Source organism: Prinia subflava, chromosome 4 (genome assembly GCF_021018805.1).
Source record: "Prinia subflava isolate CZ2003 ecotype Zambia chromosome 4, Cam_Psub_1.2, whole genome shotgun sequence".
Classification (NCBI taxonomy): Eukaryota; Metazoa; Chordata; class Aves; order Passeriformes; family Cisticolidae; genus Prinia; species Prinia subflava.
The window spans coordinates 45,988,041-46,011,299 of NC_086250.1; the positions used below are offsets into that span (position 1 = coordinate 45,988,041).

Consider the following 23,259-nt stretch of genomic DNA (forward strand, 5'->3'; position numbering starts at 1 on the left):
TTCTTTTTGACTAGAACTACGCCTCCAGTCTGGCACCCAAAACTGAAGTTTCTCTAAGAAACTTTCTCATTCATATGAACTGCTTCAGTATTTTACTTCCTTTATCCTGCAACTGGAATACCTGCTGAAGTGAAGTTCTGGGGCTTGGGATTGCTTTCAAATAACGAATTAATCAGTCTGAAGTTATGCCCACAAAAACACTAAGCAGAAAGTTCTAAAAATACCAGTTAATGTTGATAATTTAATAGGCCATTTATAGTAATCCCAACATTTTACTCAATACTGTTATGTACAAAATCCACTAAAATAAAAAAACAAATTTAATGTTATCTTTCAGATGTAAAAGTGCAATTAACACAGGCAGAGTTTTTGCAAGGACATTACATTTCTATTAAATTCACTGCCTACGTAAGAGCCTAACAGGTATATTGCCTACACTAAGTGAACGAGGATTTAATTTTTTTTGTTAACTTTGAATAAGCCAGGTAGTTGATAAATAAAAGTTTTCTGCCACCATAATTATAGTACATACATCCAAAAATGCATTGCACAATTGTTTCCATAATTTTCAGTTTCAGAAATTAAAGTAGAGCAACAGTGAGATTCATGAAGTTTCAGAATTAATTAACACCATAAAACCTTGTAACAAGTGTGCACAAAACAGCCATTCTGAATGGCTTTCTCCAGAATTCTGATGTCTTTCCAAAGATTTATTTACCCTGAATCAACGTTTTTCCTTTACAGTAGCAAATGGATTTTCTGGAACAGATTTACATTTATGTTTCATGCATTACTTATCACAATTTGGAAAGAAACGGCAAGCCCTCATACATGTCAGCCTTTAATCTTATCCAGTCCTGAAGCCTCTGCAAAGTTGATTTTTCTTGTGTTAATATTTTTGCAGCTTTTCTCAGTTTTTCTTCATTTCGTTCTAAATAACGAATTCCATCTGTCTGCAGCTGACTGAGTTTCTCTTTACGACTTTCATCCAGAGGTATGTCTTCATTCATAAGAGGGTTAAATCTGAAATAAGTATCTGGAGGTAACAGTGCATCCAGCATGGTGTGAACTTCTGCATTGAAAACAAATGAAGAAAACAGTTAAATTCACATGAGAGAGTCTTGCAAGTGCTCTGACCAACAGCTGCTCTGGAATGACACAGTAAAAGTAAATATGTGCTGCTTTGCTGAGTAAACATTCTCCTACCACTGCCTCATTGAAACCCCTTTCTCATTAGAAGACTTGTAAACGACCCCGTAGCTCAGTTTACTCTGGAAAAGCTTCATCTTTTATTCCAAGACAACTTCACTGGTATGACAATTAAGTAGACTTTGCAGCTATCTAGTTTTTTTAATTACATACCATTCCTTAACAAGTAAGAACATATCCTGAAGAGCAGGAATGCAACTTGCATATTCCCATTTCAGGATATCCGTGATTTGTGACACATGGTACTAACAGAGTAGGTATTATGAAAACAACAGATATGTTCTTCTGCAATCTCAAAGTAAAAATATGTAGGATTAAAGCTTTATTTTGTTTACAACTATTAACTTATAAAATATATTACTACAGATTTGAGGCTTGAATTTAACATGCATTTAATTTAAAATACTCAAGTTCAATTATATGACTTCAGTTAACTAGTAAAATAAAAAACTATGTAAAGCATTTATATGTTCTTATTTTATAACCTGTTTCTCTCTCCCTTTAGATCTTTTTGTTGGCTCACTTAAAATTCCATTTCTATCACTTCCTTCAGCATTCGTTCTATCTTCTCTGTATTCTTACCATGTTCCTCCATTCTTTTAAACAACTATCGTCATATAAAAAGTTTGAAATGAAAAAATATCACGGATAAGATCAAAGCAAAAGATTCTTATAAATATGAAATCCTCTTGGCTTGGCCTCTCTTCCTACAAATTACTCAGCTATGTCTGTTCTTGTCTCACCACATCCAGTCTTTCTTGCCCTATTTAATACTCTCCCTACTTTCCTTCATAATCTAAGTTCCCATTTGCTTAAATCTATTCTCCTCTCTTTACATTTCTTTTCCTTTGGTCTTGACAATGAACTTTCCTTTCTTCCTCTTCTCTTCAAATTTCTTGCCTCATTTTTCAGCTGCAATGAAACTTTCTGATAGAAAATGAACAGCACATATCTCCTTCTCACTGCCTTTTAACAGCTGTGCAAAACCCAAAAGGCAATCTAAAAATCAAGCTTTTTCCTACTAATGACAGTCAGCTGACAGAGACTATACAGCAAGGGATCTAGACCATAAAAGAATTTCTTATTCCCTGGCTTTTTGCAGTATCAGGTTGCTTTGTAATGGGAGGGGGAAATTATCTGTGTATCAATATTTCCTGTTTATAAAAATAAAAGAGACATAAACTGCTAGTGACAGAGTTCCAGTGTATTTCTATGTAGGAATGAGAATTTTAGAAAACAGATGCTTGGCTCTTCCTGATAGCAATGGGAAGTCATCAGCACTGGCAGATACAGTATAGTCCTTGGAAAAGTAGAGGTATAAAAGCATATATAAAGAAGATCAGAAATTAAATACTTTTTCTGAAGCTGAAAATCAATCTTCTATAATAACTACTAAGCATTTCTGTGTCATGGGAAGAACAAATAAAATATAAGAAAATAAGATTTTTAAGTGAACTCCTGAATATGCCTTTTATCCTAAAGCTCAGGTAAAAAGATTTATCCTCCAGAAAACACATAGTACTGGTACTAAAACTATACCCAGTGAGTTACAAAGAGACATGCTTCAATTAGTTTCATGGGGCTGGGAGAGAGAAGGGAAAGACAAAAGGTTTCAAGATTGTTCTCTGAATTGGAGCTGTAATTCTAAGAAACATAAATAAAATTGAAGACAGTCACAGAACAAGTGTATCTTAGGACACCAACCTTCTGTATCAGTTGCACTGTTGATAACGTTTGTCAGTTTGGCTTTCAGACTGGTGTGTGTGACATTGGTCTTTACCTCACTTTCGTACCGACCGGTGCCCAGCGAAATCAGACACTGCAATGGAACATTCGGCCAGAGACACTTGCACTCATGAACTGCCAGCGCAGAAGGATTATTTAGGAGCAGACCTCCATCCTGTAAATTAAGAAGAAATACAAATATTGGTACTATACATAACATATGGTCATAAAAGAAGCAGCAACTATGAATTAAACCAGCATAGCCCTAACATACAAATCCAATTAAACCAATAAGCATTAATTTCCAACTTTTGTGAAATTGAATTGAATCTGTTTGTGCGATGCAGCAGCTGCCTAGCTTGGCCTCCTAGGCACTGTTAGAGCACCTGCTGGGGCTTGTGTTTGCTTCTGCCACATTATATAGAAACGCCAGGCTGAAGCAGCAGCATTCACTGGAATATGAAGTTATGATGGCATTTTTTGAAGACCTTTTCAGTAAGATAGATATGCATATTGACAATTTCTTAATCAAAAATCTGTTCCTCTAAATGCTTATTAGTGATATTACAAGGAAATTTTCTGTAACAAAACCAAATCTTACTTTGTAAGCACAGTCATCACACAGGATGCTACAGCCTTGATTTAAGAGTTGTAAAGTCATTTAGGTTGGAAAGAACTTACTGAGCTCATCTGGTCCAGACCCCCTGCTCAAGCAGGGTCAGCTACAGAATGCTGCCCAAGGCCATGTGCAGTTGGGCTTTGAGTATTTCCACAAATGGAGACTCCAAAACCCCTGTGGGCAACCTGTTACAGTGTTTGACCACCCTCAGAGCAAAATATTTTTCCTGTGTTCAGATGAAATTTCATGTTTTCATTTACACCATTATCTCCTGTCCTACCAGTGGGCATTACTGGGAAGACCACAGCTTCCTCATCTTCTTTCCCTCCCATTCTTGATTGGTACACATGGGCAAAATCCCCTCCTTGAGCCTTCCCTTCTCTTGGCTGAATATTCTCAGCTGACTCAGTCTCTCCTCATGGCGGAGTCCCTTAACCATCATTGTGGCCCTGAACTGGACTAACTCCAACAGGCTCCTGTCTCTTGTACTGGGAAACTGGAGACAGCACTCCAGATGTGGCCTCAGCTGTGCAGAGAGGAAGGACCACTCCCCATGACCACTGGCAGCACTGTTGTTGATGCAGCCCAGGATACTATTAGCCCTTTTTACTGCAAGTGGGCATCACTCATGTTGAGCTTGTTGTCCACCAGCACCTCAAGGTCCTTCGCTGCTTTACGACTCATTGTACTGAGGCTATTTCTCCACATATGCAGGGCTTTGCCTTTTGCCGCTTCATGAGAATTCTTCAGTCTGTTGAGGTCCCTTTGAGTGGCTGCCCAACCATTAATGTACCAGTCATTCCTCCCATGTTTGCATCATCCATGGAATTCCTGCAAGTATACTCTGTCCAATCATCCAGGTCATTAATAAAGACATTAAATAGAATTTGCCCCAGAACTGATCCCTAGGTACACCTCTAGTGTCTTGCTTCTAACTTGACTTTGTGACACTGATCCCAACTTGGGCCTGGTCATTCAGCTAGTTTGTATCCACCTCACCATCTATTTACCTAACCCACACTCTGTCAACTTGTCTATGTTATAGGAGGTAGGTCTCAAAGGCTTTACAAATCCTGTGAGGACCAGCCCTAGGGATATGAGGCTTCTTTAAATTGTCTGAAGATCAGAATTCAGCCCAATACTACTAGGAACAAATGCTACTCCGGAATTGAGGAGAGACCTCTTTTGTTAGCAACATGTTCAAAGTGTAGTTGATGAGCCTGGGATAAAATACTTCAGGACTAATAAGATCAGTGTGAATGACAGTAAGTCTGAGAAGCATTTAGAAAACGAGATTTTGATCCATTCAATCTCAAGAAGTACATTCAGCACTTCCTGAAAGTAAAATGACCTTCACTCCAACTAAGGAACAGATTAATTTGGAATTTGAATTAAAAAGAGATTTTTTTTGTTGGGAGTGCCTTAAAATCAGCAGTTATAAAGGCAAAAACTTAAGCTTGAGAACATTATTAATAGCAGAGATGAATACAGCTGTATCCATTCAGAATCTACACAAACCAGTAAAATATAAAAGAAACAGAGTATTTACTAGAATAGTTATAATGCAAGCACTCCTTATATTCTAAAGTTCCCTGAACTCCCTATATCCCATATCTGACCATCACATTACTAGGACAATAACAAAAAGCAACTCTACCCAGGAATAGCTTATAACAAAAAAGGTTTGAGATGAAAAACATTTTACAGAAACTCCTTGTAACCACAGCTGTGCTAGATAAGTAAAAACAGGATTACTGAGCTTAACTTTTTGAGTTTGCTCTCTTTTAATTAACCTTTCATTTCAATCTACAAAAAGGTCTTTGATCCCTTCTGGATACCATCCGCCTTGCTCAAAACACTAAATACACTGCTAACATGAATGGTCTCTTCAGTGCCCATTATACTTTGCTCATGTTTAGTCTAGAACACTAAATACAAGGATGTTTTTGTCCTCTATATAATTCCCCATGAATCTTTATCTAAAATCTTAATAATTATCATAGTGGTGCTTATTTCTTTCTTTAAATCCTAGATTAAAAACATGCTTACAAAATAATTTCCACTGATATTGTCAATATAATTAAATTAAACATGACTGCTACACCATGGGAAAATTAGTGTTATCAGAAGTTTGATGGTATATAATACTAGAATACTACAGTATTTTTGTATTATTGACGAACAAAAGATCAAAGGAACAGAAAATAGCTACACATACCAAATGTGTTTGTGATGGTAACTAACAGCTTTGTGCAATGATTTCCATATTTAAACATTCTCCAATTCAGATTTATTGTAATGACAGTAAATCCCTAATGATTTTGATTTTAGACACAATTTCTAGCATTTATAGAGATAACAGACATGTCAGTTTTTGAAAGTTAGAAGCAGGACTAAGAAATGCAACTCATTTTTTTCTTCTCCTCCAAAGAGATTATGGGTGATAGTAACTATGACTTAATCAATACTTCAAATAAGATTACTCTATTAAAAAATTGATGTTCATCATACTGCTTTTGCTTACAATGATCAACGACTAAAGGAGTAAATAATGCTATTAGTTAAACTGTACTATCAAGGATTCAGTGAAGGAAATACTGCAGTAATTTGTTTAAATCTGCAGCTCCAGCAACCATACAGCTGAAATTCTTGTGAAAAGTATTTTCACCATTTTTAAAATTGTTACAATTTCCCATTTATATGCATTCTAAGAAAATATAAACAACAAAGAATTTTCCATTCTGAAAATTAAAGAACAGAAACTAACCCTTCTGATTCTGAATAGTTCCTCTAACTTCATAAAACATGAAAAAAGCCCATCCCAGTAAGTCTACTGAACTTGAAATACAGAAATATGAAAGCCAGATCTAAATGTTTTAAAATTAATTTTAAGAAATAATGACATATCCTTCTCCATGCTTGCCCTTGAGACACAGGAACAGAATTCCCAAGTGATCGAGACTGCAGTTTTGTACATAAGATCACAAGACATCTTCACAAGCGATCACAAGAAACTTCACTGATCCTTGTTTTGGAGAGCTGCTAAATCTGCTGTCTTAAATTTTTTTCTGATTCTGTTGAACTTATTCTATAGCTATAAAATACTATATAAACTCATCTAAATTACTTACAACTTACTAATTAAAACATTTTATTGGAAGCATTCAGCTTTTAAAATATATTTATAAAAATACATTAACCAAAATGCAATGAACATAAATACTGAACGCTTGCCAGTAGTATGGAATGTCTTGGTAGCTAACAACAGGGTTTCTCATCCATGCTAGTTTCCATGAGTTTTCTTGCCACTCTGAACTTCTGTGCAATTAAACAAGTATAAGTAAACAAGGCTAGTTTATCTCATCTTCCGCTACAGAGATGCAACATCAATCCCTGTTTGTCTCAAAACAAAATAATGCAAACAAAATAAGGATCTTTATACCACATATGATGGTGCAAAATTCTTGTTGATATAAAGTGATATTTTAACTTATACTATAAGCTTCAAGCTACAGTTCAAATTCTACAAAGCATTGCTAACTTTATGTGCAGCCCTAAACCTTTTCAATTCTTATTATCAGTTCCTTTTTGACAGATGGAATGTCTTCACTGTGTCCCTCCTTTCCTCTATATTGTTAGCTATGACCCTAGGGAATGGTACTGCCTGTGTGCACAAAGAAAAAGAGGGGCTATATGAACAGAATATTCAATAAATTACTACATTATCAACATACACTGGCTCTGAAAGCAAAATCAGTAGATCAAGTGATTACCCCCTTTTATTCAGTACACACAAGGCCATACTGGGGATAGATAGATACTTTGTACAGCTTTGGACATCCAGTTACAAAGCACTGAAGTACTGGAACACATACAGTAAAGAACTACTAAGACAGTTTGGGCCTGAAGCACATAACATATGAGAAGAGATGCAGGGAACTAGGTTTGCTTACCCTGTGAAAAAGAGAAAGCCAAGGAGGAAGCTAATCACAGTGCTTCACTATCTAAAAAAGAAACACCCAGGTTTTTCAAAAAGTACAGAATAAGAGCCAGAGAAGCTGTGCAATCTCCATACTTGGGTATATTCAAAACTAAGCTGGGCAAAGTCTTGAGCAACCCAACTTTGAGGTTTAGCCTGTTTTGAACAGAGAACCTGAGGCCCTCTCCTCCTCCAATTTTCTTAAGGTTCTACTCTATTTAAAGAAATACTGCATGAATCACAGATGCATGTAATTTTAGCTGTAAAACAAAATTACAATTCAAAATCCATTCTTCTTAGAAATTGAATTTTGTCAGTCCAGTCTCAGTCTTGTGAAAAATGCAAAATTTATAGTGCCAGGAAAGGTTTCAGCTGAACATTTAAGAAAAATGTCTTCACCATAAAACATTAAAGCATACTGAAGACATAAGTGGTGGAGTCACCTTCCCTGGAAGTATTTAGAAGACATTCAGATGTGGTGCTTAAGAGACATAGTTTAGTGGTGGTTTGGTCATTATGTTAATGGTTGGATTTTGTAAGTTTTTTTCAACATAAATGAGCCTATGATTCACACCTGGCATTCTTTAACGGAAAGGGTAACGTCCAGGAACTCTTCAAATGACTAAACTGTTGACCTATATCCACAACAGGTGGAACTGGCCCAAGTTTTGACTCAGGACTCAGTGCTGGGCAAACAGCCAGGGCAGATCCCTTTTTCTTTCTGTACTTCCATTCTTGGATTATCTGGCTTTGCCTACATTTCACCCTCTCTTCTCATTTAGCTAGATCTCAACCCAATCGCAAACTCTCTTTTTCACTTCTCAAACACACAAGTCACCCCTTCCCTTCTTTACTGCTACACTCAGTGCAGTGGCAAGTGCCAGACACTGCTTCATCTGCTGAACTTTGCAAAACCATTCTACACTTGAGTCAACCTAATTTGCTGGCAGTACACCAAACACAAAGCGATGGAGTAGGAATGCTAATGCAAGGAGATACTAGAAAAGGGGGCATTAACTCTCCCAATGTCATCAAGCAGTAGGAAAATATGGCTTTCTAAAAATTTCTAAATAAAATTTAGATATTTCTAAATTAAAAATAGTGGAAGTAATCAGACATGTTAATATTAAAATGGAACTTAATAATACAACCCCAAATTTGCTAGTGATAGCAAAGCCGTGAGTTCAGGGACTAGGACATTGTTTTCAGTCTTTTGTGAAAGGCTTTCAGGTGGTAAACATTCAGTTGTTCTGTTTTATTAAATCTCTTATTCCCAGATGAAGCCAATTTATTTTTTTCAGACAGACTTTTCCACAAAAATTCCTTAATGCAACAATATCCATATTTTTAGGGCTTGCTGATGGTAACAAAGAGTCTAAAGCTGTAGCTAGTATTTTCGATCAGGGTTTTGAAAGTTGCAAAATGGTCACGGCACGGCTCCCCTTTGACTTGACTTAGAGATCCTAAATTATTTAAAAGAGGAAAAATGCACCTTTTGTAAACAAATGCTCCAATAAATACTCTGATGGAGAAACCCTGCTTGCACAGTTCTAGAGGTAAAGAAAGGCCTGGTTAAACGCTGTGAAACAGATGGGTGCAAATTCTACAGTCAGAAGGAAAATAGACTGGGAAGTCTCAAAGAAAGTGTTCCAGAGCACTTGGGAACCTGGTAGCACAGGACTTTCTGAAAATCTTGTCCTATCTAAATAATTATGGTGAATGGGCATGAAGTCACCAGTGACATACTTAGGTCAATACTTTGAAAATAGTCAATACTTTGAAAATTCAAAAATTATACCATACTTTACCATGGGAGAGCAGTTGTTTCTCACAAGAACATTCTCTACATTCATAGGCTCTCATTGCATTTCCTAATTCTGTCAGACTCAAGCTGAGCCTTGTAATTGTTCTGTATAACATCTTGTGTGCTGCACAGTTTCATTTAAACGATGCTAAACTTTTTGAAGAAAATAATCTAGCGCTGAATGAAGGATATATAACGTATGAAAGCCAAGTCTGATATTTGGAAGCTGAGTTTGTTGGCTCCATAGTAACCACTTCACCTCACTGCCTATGCAGACATGCTTTGCATTTTAGTTCACTCTTACAGACTTGCTCTGTTGCTTACTTTCATTGTCTTTGTGAAAAAGCAGAGACAGAATTAGTACAAAGCTATCACGGGACAAGACAGGCTAAGATTCTGAATGGACTTCTGAAAAGTAATTTTTAAATTCTATGCTTAAAGTCAACACAAATATAATAAATATGAAGCTTAAGCATAAGTCTAGTTGCTGCAAATTATGAGTTTGAGGAGTTTCTGCAGAGTAATAAGGGGTTACTTCTTAGAAAACATGAAAATAAATAAAAACATTTACTCTATTTTCTGTAAGTAAATCATGCCTTGCCAAATCATTCTATAAAATCACGTCAATACATTTATGTATGTAGCAGCAAACATCCTCAGAGTAGAAGAGGGGAATGAGAAAGGGGAGAATTCATTCACTACCTAAGGTAGTAAGGTCTATCAATACAGATAACTTCAGGATTCACATCCCAGCCTAGTCCTGTCACTGCTCTGGGCACCCAGTGTTGTTATGAAAATGTCAGTACATGTACCCTAAGCTTTAAGGCTTGCTCTGTCAAGCATCACTGGGCTAAAAAAGTTATTGTTTTTGACTTATGTTTTGTGAAAAAAAACCCTATGCATTCAGGTTTAACTGTACAACAAACTAGCCCCCTATAGCACTCAGCACAAACATACCCTTTTTAATACAAAGACTACATGATTATGCTGTTCTGTTACATACATACAAATATGTTTGAAATATACATGAATTACGGCTCTCCTCTTGGAAGTAATCAGTCAGACTGGTCACAGTACTACTGAAGATGAAACCGATGAAGAGGAGCTCCCAGGAAGACAGGAAATCTGTATTTTCCTCAACAAACTATTTGGCAATATATATAAAATTTTATAAGCATGAAACAGGACAGAAGCAGAACTGTTTTTTTATCTTGCTGACAAGCAATGGATTGTGGTGTCAACATTTCTAACAAATCTCTGTCTAAAATGTATAGTGACCAAGAACACTTAAATTACTTGTCATAGTTCTAAACAGTGCAGTGAAGAAGGGATTTCCCTTGAACTGGCACTGGGGAAGATTCTAGAGAAAACATCTGTACAGAATATGAAAATTAAATGCATTTGTATTTATATTATTGAATGACACCAATATTAAATTTCCATAACTTCATTCTTTTACAGTTAAAGAAATTCTGGAAGTGTATTAGCTATATTTGTACTTCTGCCACAACAGTTAAGGAGATACTTTATACTGAGATCACATGACAAAGTAAAAAAAATCTAGTAATGTCTGAAAGTTTACTGAGAAGCTTCCTTTTCAACTCAACTGTTTTCCCATACAGCATTTATCATTTTTCCCCCTTAAGAATTAGCAACACCATAATACAATTGGCATACACACAATGCTTCTGAGAATTGTCAATACTATTGCTCTTACATGCAAAACATTTAATAATGTATTTTACATTCATTAGAATGAATGCATGGCTGAGGTAGACTGTTAGGTGGTTATCTTGAATTATTAACTCATCCTAGTGAGTCATTAATTCACAGAAAATGACCAGCTGCTCTGAAGACATCACTGAATTTATGGGTTTATGTCAGACACAGAAAATATATGCTTACAGGGTACTGAAGAAGTTTGCTAAATATTAGTAGACAACATAAAAGAAAGAATTGTTTGGCAATAAAATATATTGTCAGATATTTCATTAAAAGCATAAGTTGTGCATGACAGATGTAATTACATTAATTCTGCAGCTAACAACAGCACACATCACAAAAATAGTATATATTTTAACCATGGTTCCCAAATGATGGATTGCCTGTAATACTACAAGCAAAGATCAGTGTGTAATCTAAGAAAAAACTGTGCCCGTGGCTGAACCTACACTGACTCCAGACTCAGACCCAAACTCAGGTTCTCCTACGGTACCTGTGAAGCACAGGCAAAGCTCAACAGTACAGTTAAAGCCCCCCAAAATAAACCAACCAACCAAAAAAAAACCCAAAAAAACACCAACCCATGGGTCTGAACAAAGTCTTTGCTATTTTATAGCAAATATTAGCAAATATTAGCTGGTCAACAGTGTCACTGAAGATACATGGACTCAGAAGACTAAGCAAAAAATAGTTAATACAGCTTATTTTAAAGCAAGATTTTGTTTCTTCTTTTAAATAAGCACTCTGAAGACACTTTAGGAAAATATCACTCTGAAGCAATTGAGATAAAAATTAGAATGCTTCCAAATTAAATGCCTAAACAACAGACACTCAAATTTCATTATACTAAACCGATCTGCCAATAACACGTCACTTAGCAAGACCCTGAAGGGAATCTTTCAAGCAGTCTGCTCTGAAAACACTACTGGTACCATAACCACAGCAATTTCACAAAGGCTGCACAGTGCACATCCACCTTCAGAGCTGCTATCCAAACCTATAGAATCCATAACAGAGAAACACAGATATCCATGTAGCTTACATGTTCCAGTAAATTCCCTTTTCCTTAAACAGTAAGCAACACTGCCTTGAGGGCTGTAGGCAAACGTGTGTGGCAACAACTAGACAGAGAAACAAAGAAAGAGTTGTTTCTATCATTGTGAGAACAAGATACACCTATTAAACCTCAGTCTGCATAAGCTCTGGTGCATACTGATCACTGTGGCATATCCTAAGAATGAAAAGAACTTCAATGTGACCTATATTCTATGTCTTCTTAGAGCCTGGGAAGCACCCTTGAATCTAATTTTAAAAGCTACCATGTAAAACCAATTAGGGTAGGATGCACTAAGTGAACCACTTTTGAAGGCCTCTCCTGTAACAAGCTACAAAGATGAATTGCCTTTACAGATTTATTACCTAATAAAAGGAAAGGGCAAGTTTGGAAATGTAGAAACCATGAATTATCTTTTTCCAGTGAAGGTGCAATTTGAAATTTTAGTTATATCACTTTATTTTACTACATACATTTTTTATTTTTAGATTGTATTCTCATCACACATCCTGTTACACTTGCATTATTAAAACTCCACTAACAGACTAGGTGCCAATTTAACTGCTTTACTATATGATCTTGCTCAAAGAAAACACAATTATTTGAACAATCTTATGCTAACATCAGCACTATAATAAATGGAACTGTAATACAACAATGGAATCATTGGAAGCTATCAAGAAAGAGGTGATCAAGTCCTTTGTATTAAATTTGGCATATTTTATTCGAGAAAAATCTGTGTCTTTGTTGAATTTACCACCGTCACTACACAATCCCTGCTGCCCCTTGAATTAATCCTGTGGGATGAATTCAGTTTTTACTGTAAAAGCTATTAAATGAAGTGTGCATAATGATTTTCTCACATTTTAAATTGCTCTTTTAATTAATTTATTAATCATTTCCTCAGGATACTTTACTGTCTACTGAACTGACATTACTGAGCACCTCAAATGTTTCTCTATTGGGGAAAAAAAGGAAAAAAAAAAAGAAAAATAATAGCTATAAGAAATAACACCCCACTGTGGGAAAGTAGAGAGGAAAAAAAGTCACTTGCTGGACTAAGACTGGGCAGAGGTTAAGAGCCTTATTTCTTCAAAAATACATTTTAAAATAAAGGTACTGACATGTGGGTGGCAATACAGCTTCTATATAATGTAACATCATGACTTGGTCTCTTGACTTGCAGGGTTCCTGGAGAAGCATGTTACAGGGATTAAATCCTTTTGAATGTTCATGTGTTCCTCTTTTGAACCACAAAGAATATTAATCCTACTCCCCTCATCTAGCAACAGCTGCACTGTTTTTTCCTACTTGACAGCGCAGAACCAGATAGCATGGCATGATTGACCTGAATGCAAATATTGCTGTTTGCAACAACTGACAGCTTCTTGCAGAAATTTAACAAACCATGTCATCAGCTCACCTGCAGCACAAGGAAGTGTTCAGGCACCTAGAAACCTCTTTCTAAACAATGACATCAAAAAAACTGTAAAACTAATTTATTACCTCATTAAAAAAATAAGCATACTTTACACTGAGATAGTAAAGGAAATCAAACTGAAATGTTTCCAGTGAAAGGGCATACATGTGTGTACACAAATACACATGCACATGTAACTCTACAGTTACAGAAAAGTGAGTCAAAGCCAGTAGTTAAGTTCAGGCGTGACTGCACCATAGACATCTAGAATCGTACATACAAATTTTAAGAGTTCTTCTCAACCCTACACATAACTGTCATTCAGCTACTTCACGCAGTTTGTGACAGGACTCTGATTCCAGCAAAAGCCAAATAACATAAGCCATGAATATGCAGGATGACCCTAAAAATATCCAATCATTTCCATTATCAAAATAAGTATTTTCACATCTTTGAAGAGTCTTCAGTCAGATGAACTGCCAGAGTATTTCTCATTCAGATTTAAATGTTCAACTGACTGATAAACCAATACAGAACCTGGTCTCTATATAATTCCTAAGGAGTCTCAAACTTCAAAGCTAGGAACTGTACTTAGTCTGTACTTAGTCTGTATTTTCATCTATTTTTTGGATACCTCTGTTCTTTGAATTGCTTAGAAATATCAACACTTCAGAAGCAGGTTATATATAAACTAGTAAGAAACTAGCACAGTTCAGAAAACAGATTAGGGTGATTAATGGAAGTTCCCAATCAATGAAAAAATTCTTAAGACCATCCTTCTGACACTACACTACAATTTTGAAGCCTTTGGCATAAATTATTATTTACACTTGATGCACACTGTACTGATGCACTTTTCAAAAATCCCATTACTATCAAAAATGTCTAACAATGTTATGCTTCATTTATTCATGTAGTTCAAAAGCAGTTCAATCTGTTAGCCAGTGTACATACAGAAAAGACCAATATTTTCCCTATACATTACATATATGCTACTGACTAAGGAACTTAAAATTACACTTGCAGTGCATTTTCAGAATAAAAATGCTTAACACGAATCTACTATTCCCATATTTATGATATGAACTGTAAGAACAAAGAGTTACCAATATTAACATATTTTAATAAGAAAGCTATTTTAAGAAAGAATATGACTGCATTTAGGATTCTATTCTAAAATGTATTTACGCATATGCATTTCTTTCAATTCCTCTTGGCTATTTCAGAAGAGATAAAACTTTTGAATATCTTTTCCAATGAGGTACCACTAACTCCCAGGAAAATAAGGGTAACAGTCTGCTATATGCACAAAGGCTAACCCAGGGTTAAAACAAGGCAATTCGAGGTTGCTTCAGAGTGTGCAATGGATTTATAATCTCTAGAGAGCTGCATGAAGACAGTTACAGAGCATTTGCCATATAGTAACTTGCTACCTGGACATCCAAGTACCCCCCATACAAAGCAGATAATCTAGGAAATAGAGATATGGTAAGCAAAGTGTAATCTGGGGAAAGAAAAGCATGTCAGACATGAAAGGTGGTTTCTATAAGAATCCAAGTGTTTAAACATTCCTGGCTGGGGAGAAGAGATATTTTTCAGATTATATGAAAAAGTTTCAATACAAAAATTTAGCATCTAGTTCTACTACAATGAACTGTTTAAGTACTGAGAACATATTTAGTTCTTTATGGCTGACAAAGTGAATTGCATCCTAAGCCCTTGCTTTCTAGTAATTATAATACATTAAATAGAGAAGAATGCTGAACTTGGGAAACAGGGTTTGTAAGATTAGATGGAAGGGCTTTGTCCAAAGACCCTGGAGCAAGTAGACTTCATTCCAGCCCCATGTGTCTGAAAATACTGGATCTGATTTCTATTAACACGAAATATACATTCTCTAGTCCTGTAAACTGGACTTGAAAATGAACATAGATGAAATAAGTACCAGCCTTACTGCATTTCACACAAGTCTGGCGATTCAGAAACTATGTTAAGACAAAGAATTGTGTAGGGCACTGTGTAAAAGTTATAAAATCATGTTGTTCATTCATTTCATGTAAAAGCACAGATCAGTTTCCAAGTACTTTCAATTCACGGAAAGTGAGAAGCGAAAGAAAACTTCTTCACATAGATTAACCCTGACCCATTCAATCAGTTAAGGAGCAGCTTGGAACAGCTCCCAAGGCTAAAGCAGCTCTCTTCCCAATTTTGCTTGTCCAGATGGAAGATGAACACATTTCAGGATTTCAAGCAGTGCTTTGGCTTGGAATCTGATGTGTTACTCCACTTTTAGGTTTAAAAACCCATCAAAATTTTATTTGCTTATTTCAGATAGTAGTTGATTAAAATGATTTCAGGATAACAAGATCTACCATACTGGGAAGGTTGTGGGGGGCAGTCAGATAAGGAAGGGAGGGGAAAGAGTGTCCTAGACAAAACGGTGAAACAATAAAATGAAAGAAATTTCAGAATCTCTTGAACTTTACTCTCCTTGGGAGCCCTACCTTTTCAGCATTAATTTTTACGAAGCTGAATTATTCATCTTAAAAATGTTGAATCAAAATATGGAAATATGCTTTTTTCAGATGAAATTCTAGCTGTTTGTACCAATGCTTCTTTTTACCACCTCTTAAGTTCATGAATTTTTCTCTATTTCATCTCATACTCATTTATCTGTAAGCCTTTAAATTTCACTAATCAAGCACATCAGAATGCTAAGGACATTACAAAGTCTTCCAATGGATAGCATCAGAAATTCTGCATGTGATCCAGTTACATCTTATTACTCTAAATATATGTCTTGAGTTATGTAACCAAAAAAAAGTGTATTCTATCTCATCTGTAGAAAGAAGTTGGGAGATGGTTTCTTTTGTTTTTATTTATCTCTTGTAGCTCCAGGGGGGAGGGGAGCAAATGCCTTCTGATAATAGACCATCTGTTAAAAACAGGTGGGGCAGTGTTTCTTATCTCTTTCATCAACTTTGTCCATCCTCTGGGGGATATCTTCTGTTAATGGGCCATTAAGGCTCACCAATGACATGACACATTACATCATCCCATTGTGAATGCTCCACCCAGTGGGGAGGAGCCAACCATTCCCTACCCAGATAAAAATGGGGACACAGGGACCCCAGGCATCCTCTATTCCAATGGATTCTCAGAGGAAGGCCAGACTCATCTCACCACCACCACTGAATCCTGTCTACAGGATCATCTCTACTCCAACGGAACCACATCTGTCACTCCAGGAGGAGTTATCTGGACTGCTTCCAACACCCTGGCTGACAGAGTGTCAGGTTGTATTCCTGACTCTGTCAGGACTTTCTAGGACTTTTGTTTGCTTGCCTTTTCTTTTTTGTATTACTGAATTCGTATTTTTTAATATTCCTAGTAAAGAACTGTTATTCTTATTCCCATATTTTTGCCTGAAAGCTCCTAATTGCAAAACTGTAGTAATTTGGAGGGAGGAGGTTTTACATTCTCCATTCCAAGAATCAGTTTTCCCTGACAGATACCTGTCTTTCCAAACCAAGACAATATGCTACTTTTTTCCCCAGCATTTGAGGCTAATGTCGTTATATCAATTAATATGATACATGTAACAGATGCTTTCGTTAAACTTAAAGTGATTCAATCCTATGCTCTCTTTATTGAAGGTCTCTGGTTCAGTCATCTTTTGTAGTATTTTCTGCCACAGATCTGCATGAGGTATTTATTAAAATAAATACCAATAGCTTTCAATTACTATGCATTGCAAGAAGTATTCTTTGTGAACCTGAAGAACTACAGAATAATACAGAGTCACTAGAGGACTAAAACCCTATGGTTAAAAAACTACTGAAGAAAATATTTTGCTTTGTTCTTTAGTTATCAGGGTCACCAAGACAGTGTAATACAATAAAACAGCATGCACTGTTGATAGGAGACACTGCTTTATCCTCAAGGGAATTTCTTTTGCAGTTGTCCTCTGAGTTTAGTCTTACTGCTGTGGCATCTCCTACTCTTCTTACTAGCCCAGAATCAGGGTAAAGCTGAATAAGCTATCAATGGAAAGAATTAAAAAGTAGGCCATAAACCGAAATTGTGCACTAATAAAACACGCTTAAGTGTATAACTTATTTTTTTTCACAGTTTACAATATTGTTAGATTTTTAAGTTACACCATCTATTTAGTGATATAATGCTCAGTAAAATATCAGGTGCAAGCAGGAAGTCAGAAGCAATTTACAACTCATATAAGGTTTCCTTCCAGGCAGAGAAGAAAGCAACAGCAGAAGAGCTTAGGTTTGTACTGAGAAGACTAAGATTTTTAAGCCTTTCTAGTTCTGTAAGGGCTACAGAAGTTAAAAATATCCTTTCTTACCCATCTGTCCTAGATTTCCTTTGTGCTACCAAGTTATTTGCTTAGTTCTGATTCAAAGATTCAGACCATGCTTTTTTTCAGGTGTAAAATTGGAAAATATTTTCTCAGGGAGAAGCTTTCAACTTACCTGATGAAGATCGCTGCCCAAAACATATTCCTGGAAGTAACCTGGTGCAGCAGATGATGCTCTAATCGCTTGCCACAGCTTATACTGACAGCCTCCAATATAATGGGACTTCACACCAGGAAAGTGGTTGTAGTTTCTGAACACAAATGCTTTCAGTGGTGTTCCTCTGTTTACAATGGTGCTTACTGCAGCTACCTAGTGAGTAAGGAGGAATAAAATTAGTTACATATGATGATAATAACCATAATGTGAGCATGAAAGCTCCCCACCATATGAAATTCAATGTATACATTAATGCATCTCTGGAATCTTACTAGGTTCATTATTTATTTATATTTTTATAATGTCTACCTAAATTTTAAACAGTGAAAGTAAAATAAACAAGAGACCCAAATCCCTAAGGAAAATGTTGTTTTTAAACCTGCAATTAATTGTTTTCACTGGCTATTCTGTTTCTATGAATATCTATGATATTTAAACAAAAAGCTAATGTCAACTATATGATTTTAAAATACTTTTCCTTTTGGAATAGTATTTCATTCTCAGAAGTCTGTAACCAGCAAAACAACAATGCCATTAAATATGAATGTCAGAACTGTCTAGGAGAATTTCTTCCTCCAAGAAAATGATTACTGAGTACTGCAACCAGAATAAAGAACTGCAGTAAGAATCTCTCCTGCACAAGAATCAAACATAAGTCTTTCAAGATTTTTTTGTAAGGATACTGAGAAGTCAGTAACAGAAGTCACATATGTTCATCTAAGTGAAAAGCCAAAATTATATTTCCATTGAAAAAACCCCCAACTATGATGACAAAAAGAATGTATCTTACTGATCTAACTACAAGGGGAACGTACATGTAGTTACGGGTGAGTGTTAGAATGTGCAAGACCTTTAGAGGTGATTCAGCCAGCCTGGCTGTCACTGTCAGAACCCTCTTTAGCAGCCAAGTCGGTGTTCAATTCTATCTTGTTTACTGATTTACAGAGTAGGGTGTTTTCATGAAATGTTACTCAACGGCACAGCTAACACTGTGATATCACTGTATGCATTTTCACTCTTCAGCTACTTAATTTAAATAATTTTATTCACATCCTTATAGCAAAGAAAAGTATAACTTCCACATTACAATGCAAAAGCAAAACTGCCTGATTCGCACTCCATCATTTGATGCAGGAAAAGTTTCTTGTTTTTCTCAAAAGGAGAATTTAGTTCTAAGCACTATCAGAAACAGTAAGAAAAATAACTTCAAAAAATTTAATACAAAACTTTTATTAAAAGAATGCTTTCATTTTTGGCAATACTCATGTACACTCCATGATACAGTCCAAATTGCAAAGTGCTCAGCACCTTCTGGAAAAATCCATCTTGCTACGAACTTAACAGCAGCAGAGCATAGAACTTGGTGTTTTATTTTGTTTTTGCTGTGCCTTGTAATAAGCGCAGAGAGTGGCACCACTGACAGCACTATAAAGTGATTACTGGGAACAGCTAGTTACAACTCTATTTATATTCACAATTTATTACTGAAGAACATGGAAGGAAGCCAAAGATCCCAGTTCAAAGATAACTTTCAAGTCAACATAGGATAGCTTCTCTCTCAGAAAGCAACATACCACAACAGCCTTTTCATGTGCTTGTTTTAGACATGGACTAGGAACGCAGTCAGTAAGGCACACATTTCTATGTTTAGAAAAATGTGAATATCTTCCATTTAACAGTAAAGCATTGAATATAGTGCTATGACACCAAAACACCTGTTAATTACAGATTGTTCTGAAATATATCCTATTATATTTCTCTTCTTTCTTCACACCCTATCCTTCACCAAAAATAAAATACCCATGCTTTCTCATCTTTCACTCTGGTGCTGCTGCTGTATGTAATACCCCTCCTATGACTTTGTGCCTTTTCTATCATACGGGAAGAGAAAAGATCTTGGGGCCCAAGAATGTGACTGGAGAAAACCAGGTCCTCCAAACAAAGTGAGAAGAAACCCTGTCCTCTTGCAACACAGAGGACAAGTAACAGAGATCACAGCTGACATGACAGGATCTCCAGACACTAGAATTCTTATGTGAAAAAAACAAGCTTTGCAATACCCCAAAATGCTAACACAATATTTCTATGTTTACAAGTTCTTTAACATCTCTGCAATATATTCCAGAAGTATTAAAAATATGAGAAATTGCTGCTGAAATCCAAGAATCTAATTAATTTTTATCCTTTAAAAGCATGGTTTTTTACATATGGAAGTCTGAAAAGCACTTCAACATTCATGCTGTCTATCCAATATTCTTCTAGGTATAAAATTTACTCAGAACTTTTAAAAGTACATGTGAAATATACAATTAGTATTTACCTTAGAAAACTGTACTTACCTTTGGACATTTGGACTTTCTTGCAGTTTCAATCATAAGATTTGAGCCCATTTTTTCTCTACAAGAAAATGTAAAAAATTGAAAATGCTCCATCAGTTTAGCGTGAACAAGACAAGCATTTTTAGCATCCTTATTTCTGGGACCTTAAAAGAAGCAATATTTGTATTGCATTTTAATAATAAGATTTCTACAACTGACTTCAATGGACCAACATTTCAAACCCTCTAGTCTATTGGAAATAGTCTGAAGAGTGACTGAAGAGGTCTTGATTCAAGTTAATCAGTTCACATACTTAACCATAAATCACTAGAATTACTCAGCTACATAGTTAGACAAAATATTTTGCTACATTTAGGAATCAAAAACCCAATATCTTTATTAAGTAGTTCTACAGTTATGAAAAATCACTCTTCTGTAGTTAGAGAAACAAAAGCTACAGAGAGAAAGATGGCATTCCACATGATTTAGAGGAAAGTTAAAACATCTACATCTACATCTACTTCCATAACAGTAATCCAATATGTATTTACCATTCCTTTTTGAGGTAGTATTTTTTCACATAAATACATTTTTATAAATCACAGTAATGGTCAGCACTGTAATTTCTCCTCATATCAGGGTCAGTATTCCCATTGCTAACTAGAAGACAGCCCTTCTGCACAGTAGAGGAGACTAGAGCAAATTACCATACTAGCCAGTAATCTCACCTCACCATCTACTTCAACTTTGATTTGCTAACAATAAAGGCATAAAACTCCTACAGAGTGTGGTCACCCATAATGATTCCAAACAGGCTTTCCTTTAAATAAGCAAGCTTTCTTCCTCCCCTAGAACACAGCCCACCCAAACACTTGTGATGCATCTGCCTTATTCTGCAATGAGAGTTTTCCATACTGCCACACTTTGAAAGTAAAGATATTCCATGTGCTGTTGGTACGAGATCACCCATCTACAGCTTGCACCCATGAGAGGAGGGAGTAGTCCTTCCACTGCTAAAAACAACACCTTTATCAACCTACTCAGGTCAGAAGATAAAAGAAGCTTTAAAGGCTACTGCAGCAGCAGGCCTCCCTGCAAACAGTAGATGTATGTGCAGTTAGGACAGACAATGTGCTGCTCTTCTAGTGGATATCTGTGCTTGAAGGGTGGCTGCGTACATGTCCTTGACAGGAAGGAAGGAAGGAAGACAGGTTCCAGTCCCATGATGGAAAACTCCTGCTGACACAATTCTTGTACCAGTAGCACTATTTTATTTTTCCACTGAGCTAGTCTCAGAAGCACCAGCCAGAAGGGGAAGAGTGACATCTGCACTCACTAACTGATTACAGAAAGAGATGAAGGCACACAGAACCACAAAGTATGAATAAAAGAAATGAGACTGAAAGAGGTGAGGTATCAAAGACAGCTACTGATTTGCATCGCTTTCATCTACTTCTGAAATGTCTGTATTAGGTATTTTTTCCCAAACCAAAAATGCAAAGATTAAAAAAATGCATAAGCAGTATCCTCTGCTTGATTATGGGAACCATCAAACTGAATAACTATCTCATCACTCCTGTTTTTTATGAAGGCCAGAAACTGATACTCCAGAGTAGGTACAAGAAATACTTTAAACTACTGTGCAACTTCAGACATTACAGTCTAAGGAGAAAAGTTTAATATCACCTCCACATTTATTTTAGTTCTGTTGCTAGCATTAATACTGTAATTGTGTATTAAATACATGTATTTGTCTCACTGTTCAATTTTCTTTTAAAAAGTCACAGCAGAAGTAATTCCACAGTTTGTTCACATACTATGTTAAAAATAAAGCCTTCTAATTTTAGTTTTATTGAACAGTCCCCTGTTATCAAAGAAAAGAAGAAACCGCTAATTCTCAAGATGCCTTAATATCTCAAATAACCACTTTAACTTGTTTGCTTTTGTTAATGATAAAGACTCCTAATGTGTGTTGTCTTTAGGTCACTGGCTACTTTTCTCCCAATCTTGCAACAGAAATATTGTCTAAAATGGAGAAACCAGGACTGTAAATAATATGTTAAATGAAACTGTACTGTAAATTAATATAATGGCATTATAGTATTTTTGTGTTTTCAATCCCAACTGTCACACACTGAATCATCTTGACCACAATCATAGAGATGTTTCATTAAACTGTCCATGATAAAACCCAAATCACTTTTGATATTAAAATTACTTTAAATCCTGTAAGCATTTTACATTTTTCCACTCATCAGTTATTACTTTACACATAATTTCTTTTGCCATCCTATTTTTCCATTTATCTACTTTGTGTCTGTCTGTGACCTATGTCCTCTAGACATGACTTACTTAAACAACGAGTCTCTTTCACAAACATTGCTCTTTCATTGCTGCAAGTCACTAATATTGCAACACTTATTTCAATAATGTAGTGAAGAACATATTGCCAGCTATTTGCTGGAAGAAACAATCTAGTAGGCTGCAGCAGTGATGCAAGTACTCTGCAGGAATAGCACTCAATGCAAAAGGCAAAATTGTAACTTTTACCCTCTTGTAACAACAACAGTAGTACCAGGAAACTATGACATCTTTACCAAACCTATAGAGACTTTTATACCATGTGCTGGTATGGAATGTGTTGCCCATCTAGTCACTAGAGAGCAGTGTCAATTATATTTCATTCTGCAAAACAAATATTGGAGTATTATTACTTGTATTCCCAAACACTTGCATTTTCCCTTTTCCTACCAAAAGAGAGCATGTAATTTTTATCCTATGCTCCATATAGTGACTGATTGCTTCTCAAGACTATAAATCCCCAGCATGAGATTTTAGCTGCCTTGTGAAAACCCCTAGCTGCTCACCAAATTTCTC

At 35.9% G+C, this 23,259-nt stretch overlaps 1 protein-coding gene across 2 annotated transcripts in view; it reads right to left on the reverse strand.

Annotated features, from left to right (window-relative positions):
* Positions 1 to 221: 221 nt before the first annotated feature.
* Positions 222 to 23,259, reverse strand: part of PNPLA8 (patatin like phospholipase domain containing 8) — a 34,032-nt gene continuing 10,994 nt past the window's right edge. For both annotated transcript variants that reach the window (XM_063396663.1, XM_063396664.1), the window contains exons 7-10: positions 20,404 to 20,461; positions 18,023 to 18,217; positions 2,914 to 3,109; positions 222 to 1,072 (exon numbers count right to left, since the gene is read on the reverse strand). In XM_063396663.1, the coding sequence (XP_063252733.1) occupies positions 798 to 1,072; positions 2,914 to 3,109; positions 18,023 to 18,217; positions 20,404 to 20,461 (724 nt within the window). In that variant the 3' untranslated portion in view covers positions 222 to 797. The remainder of the gene's footprint in view (positions 1,073 to 2,913; positions 3,110 to 18,022; positions 18,218 to 20,403; positions 20,462 to 23,259) is intronic.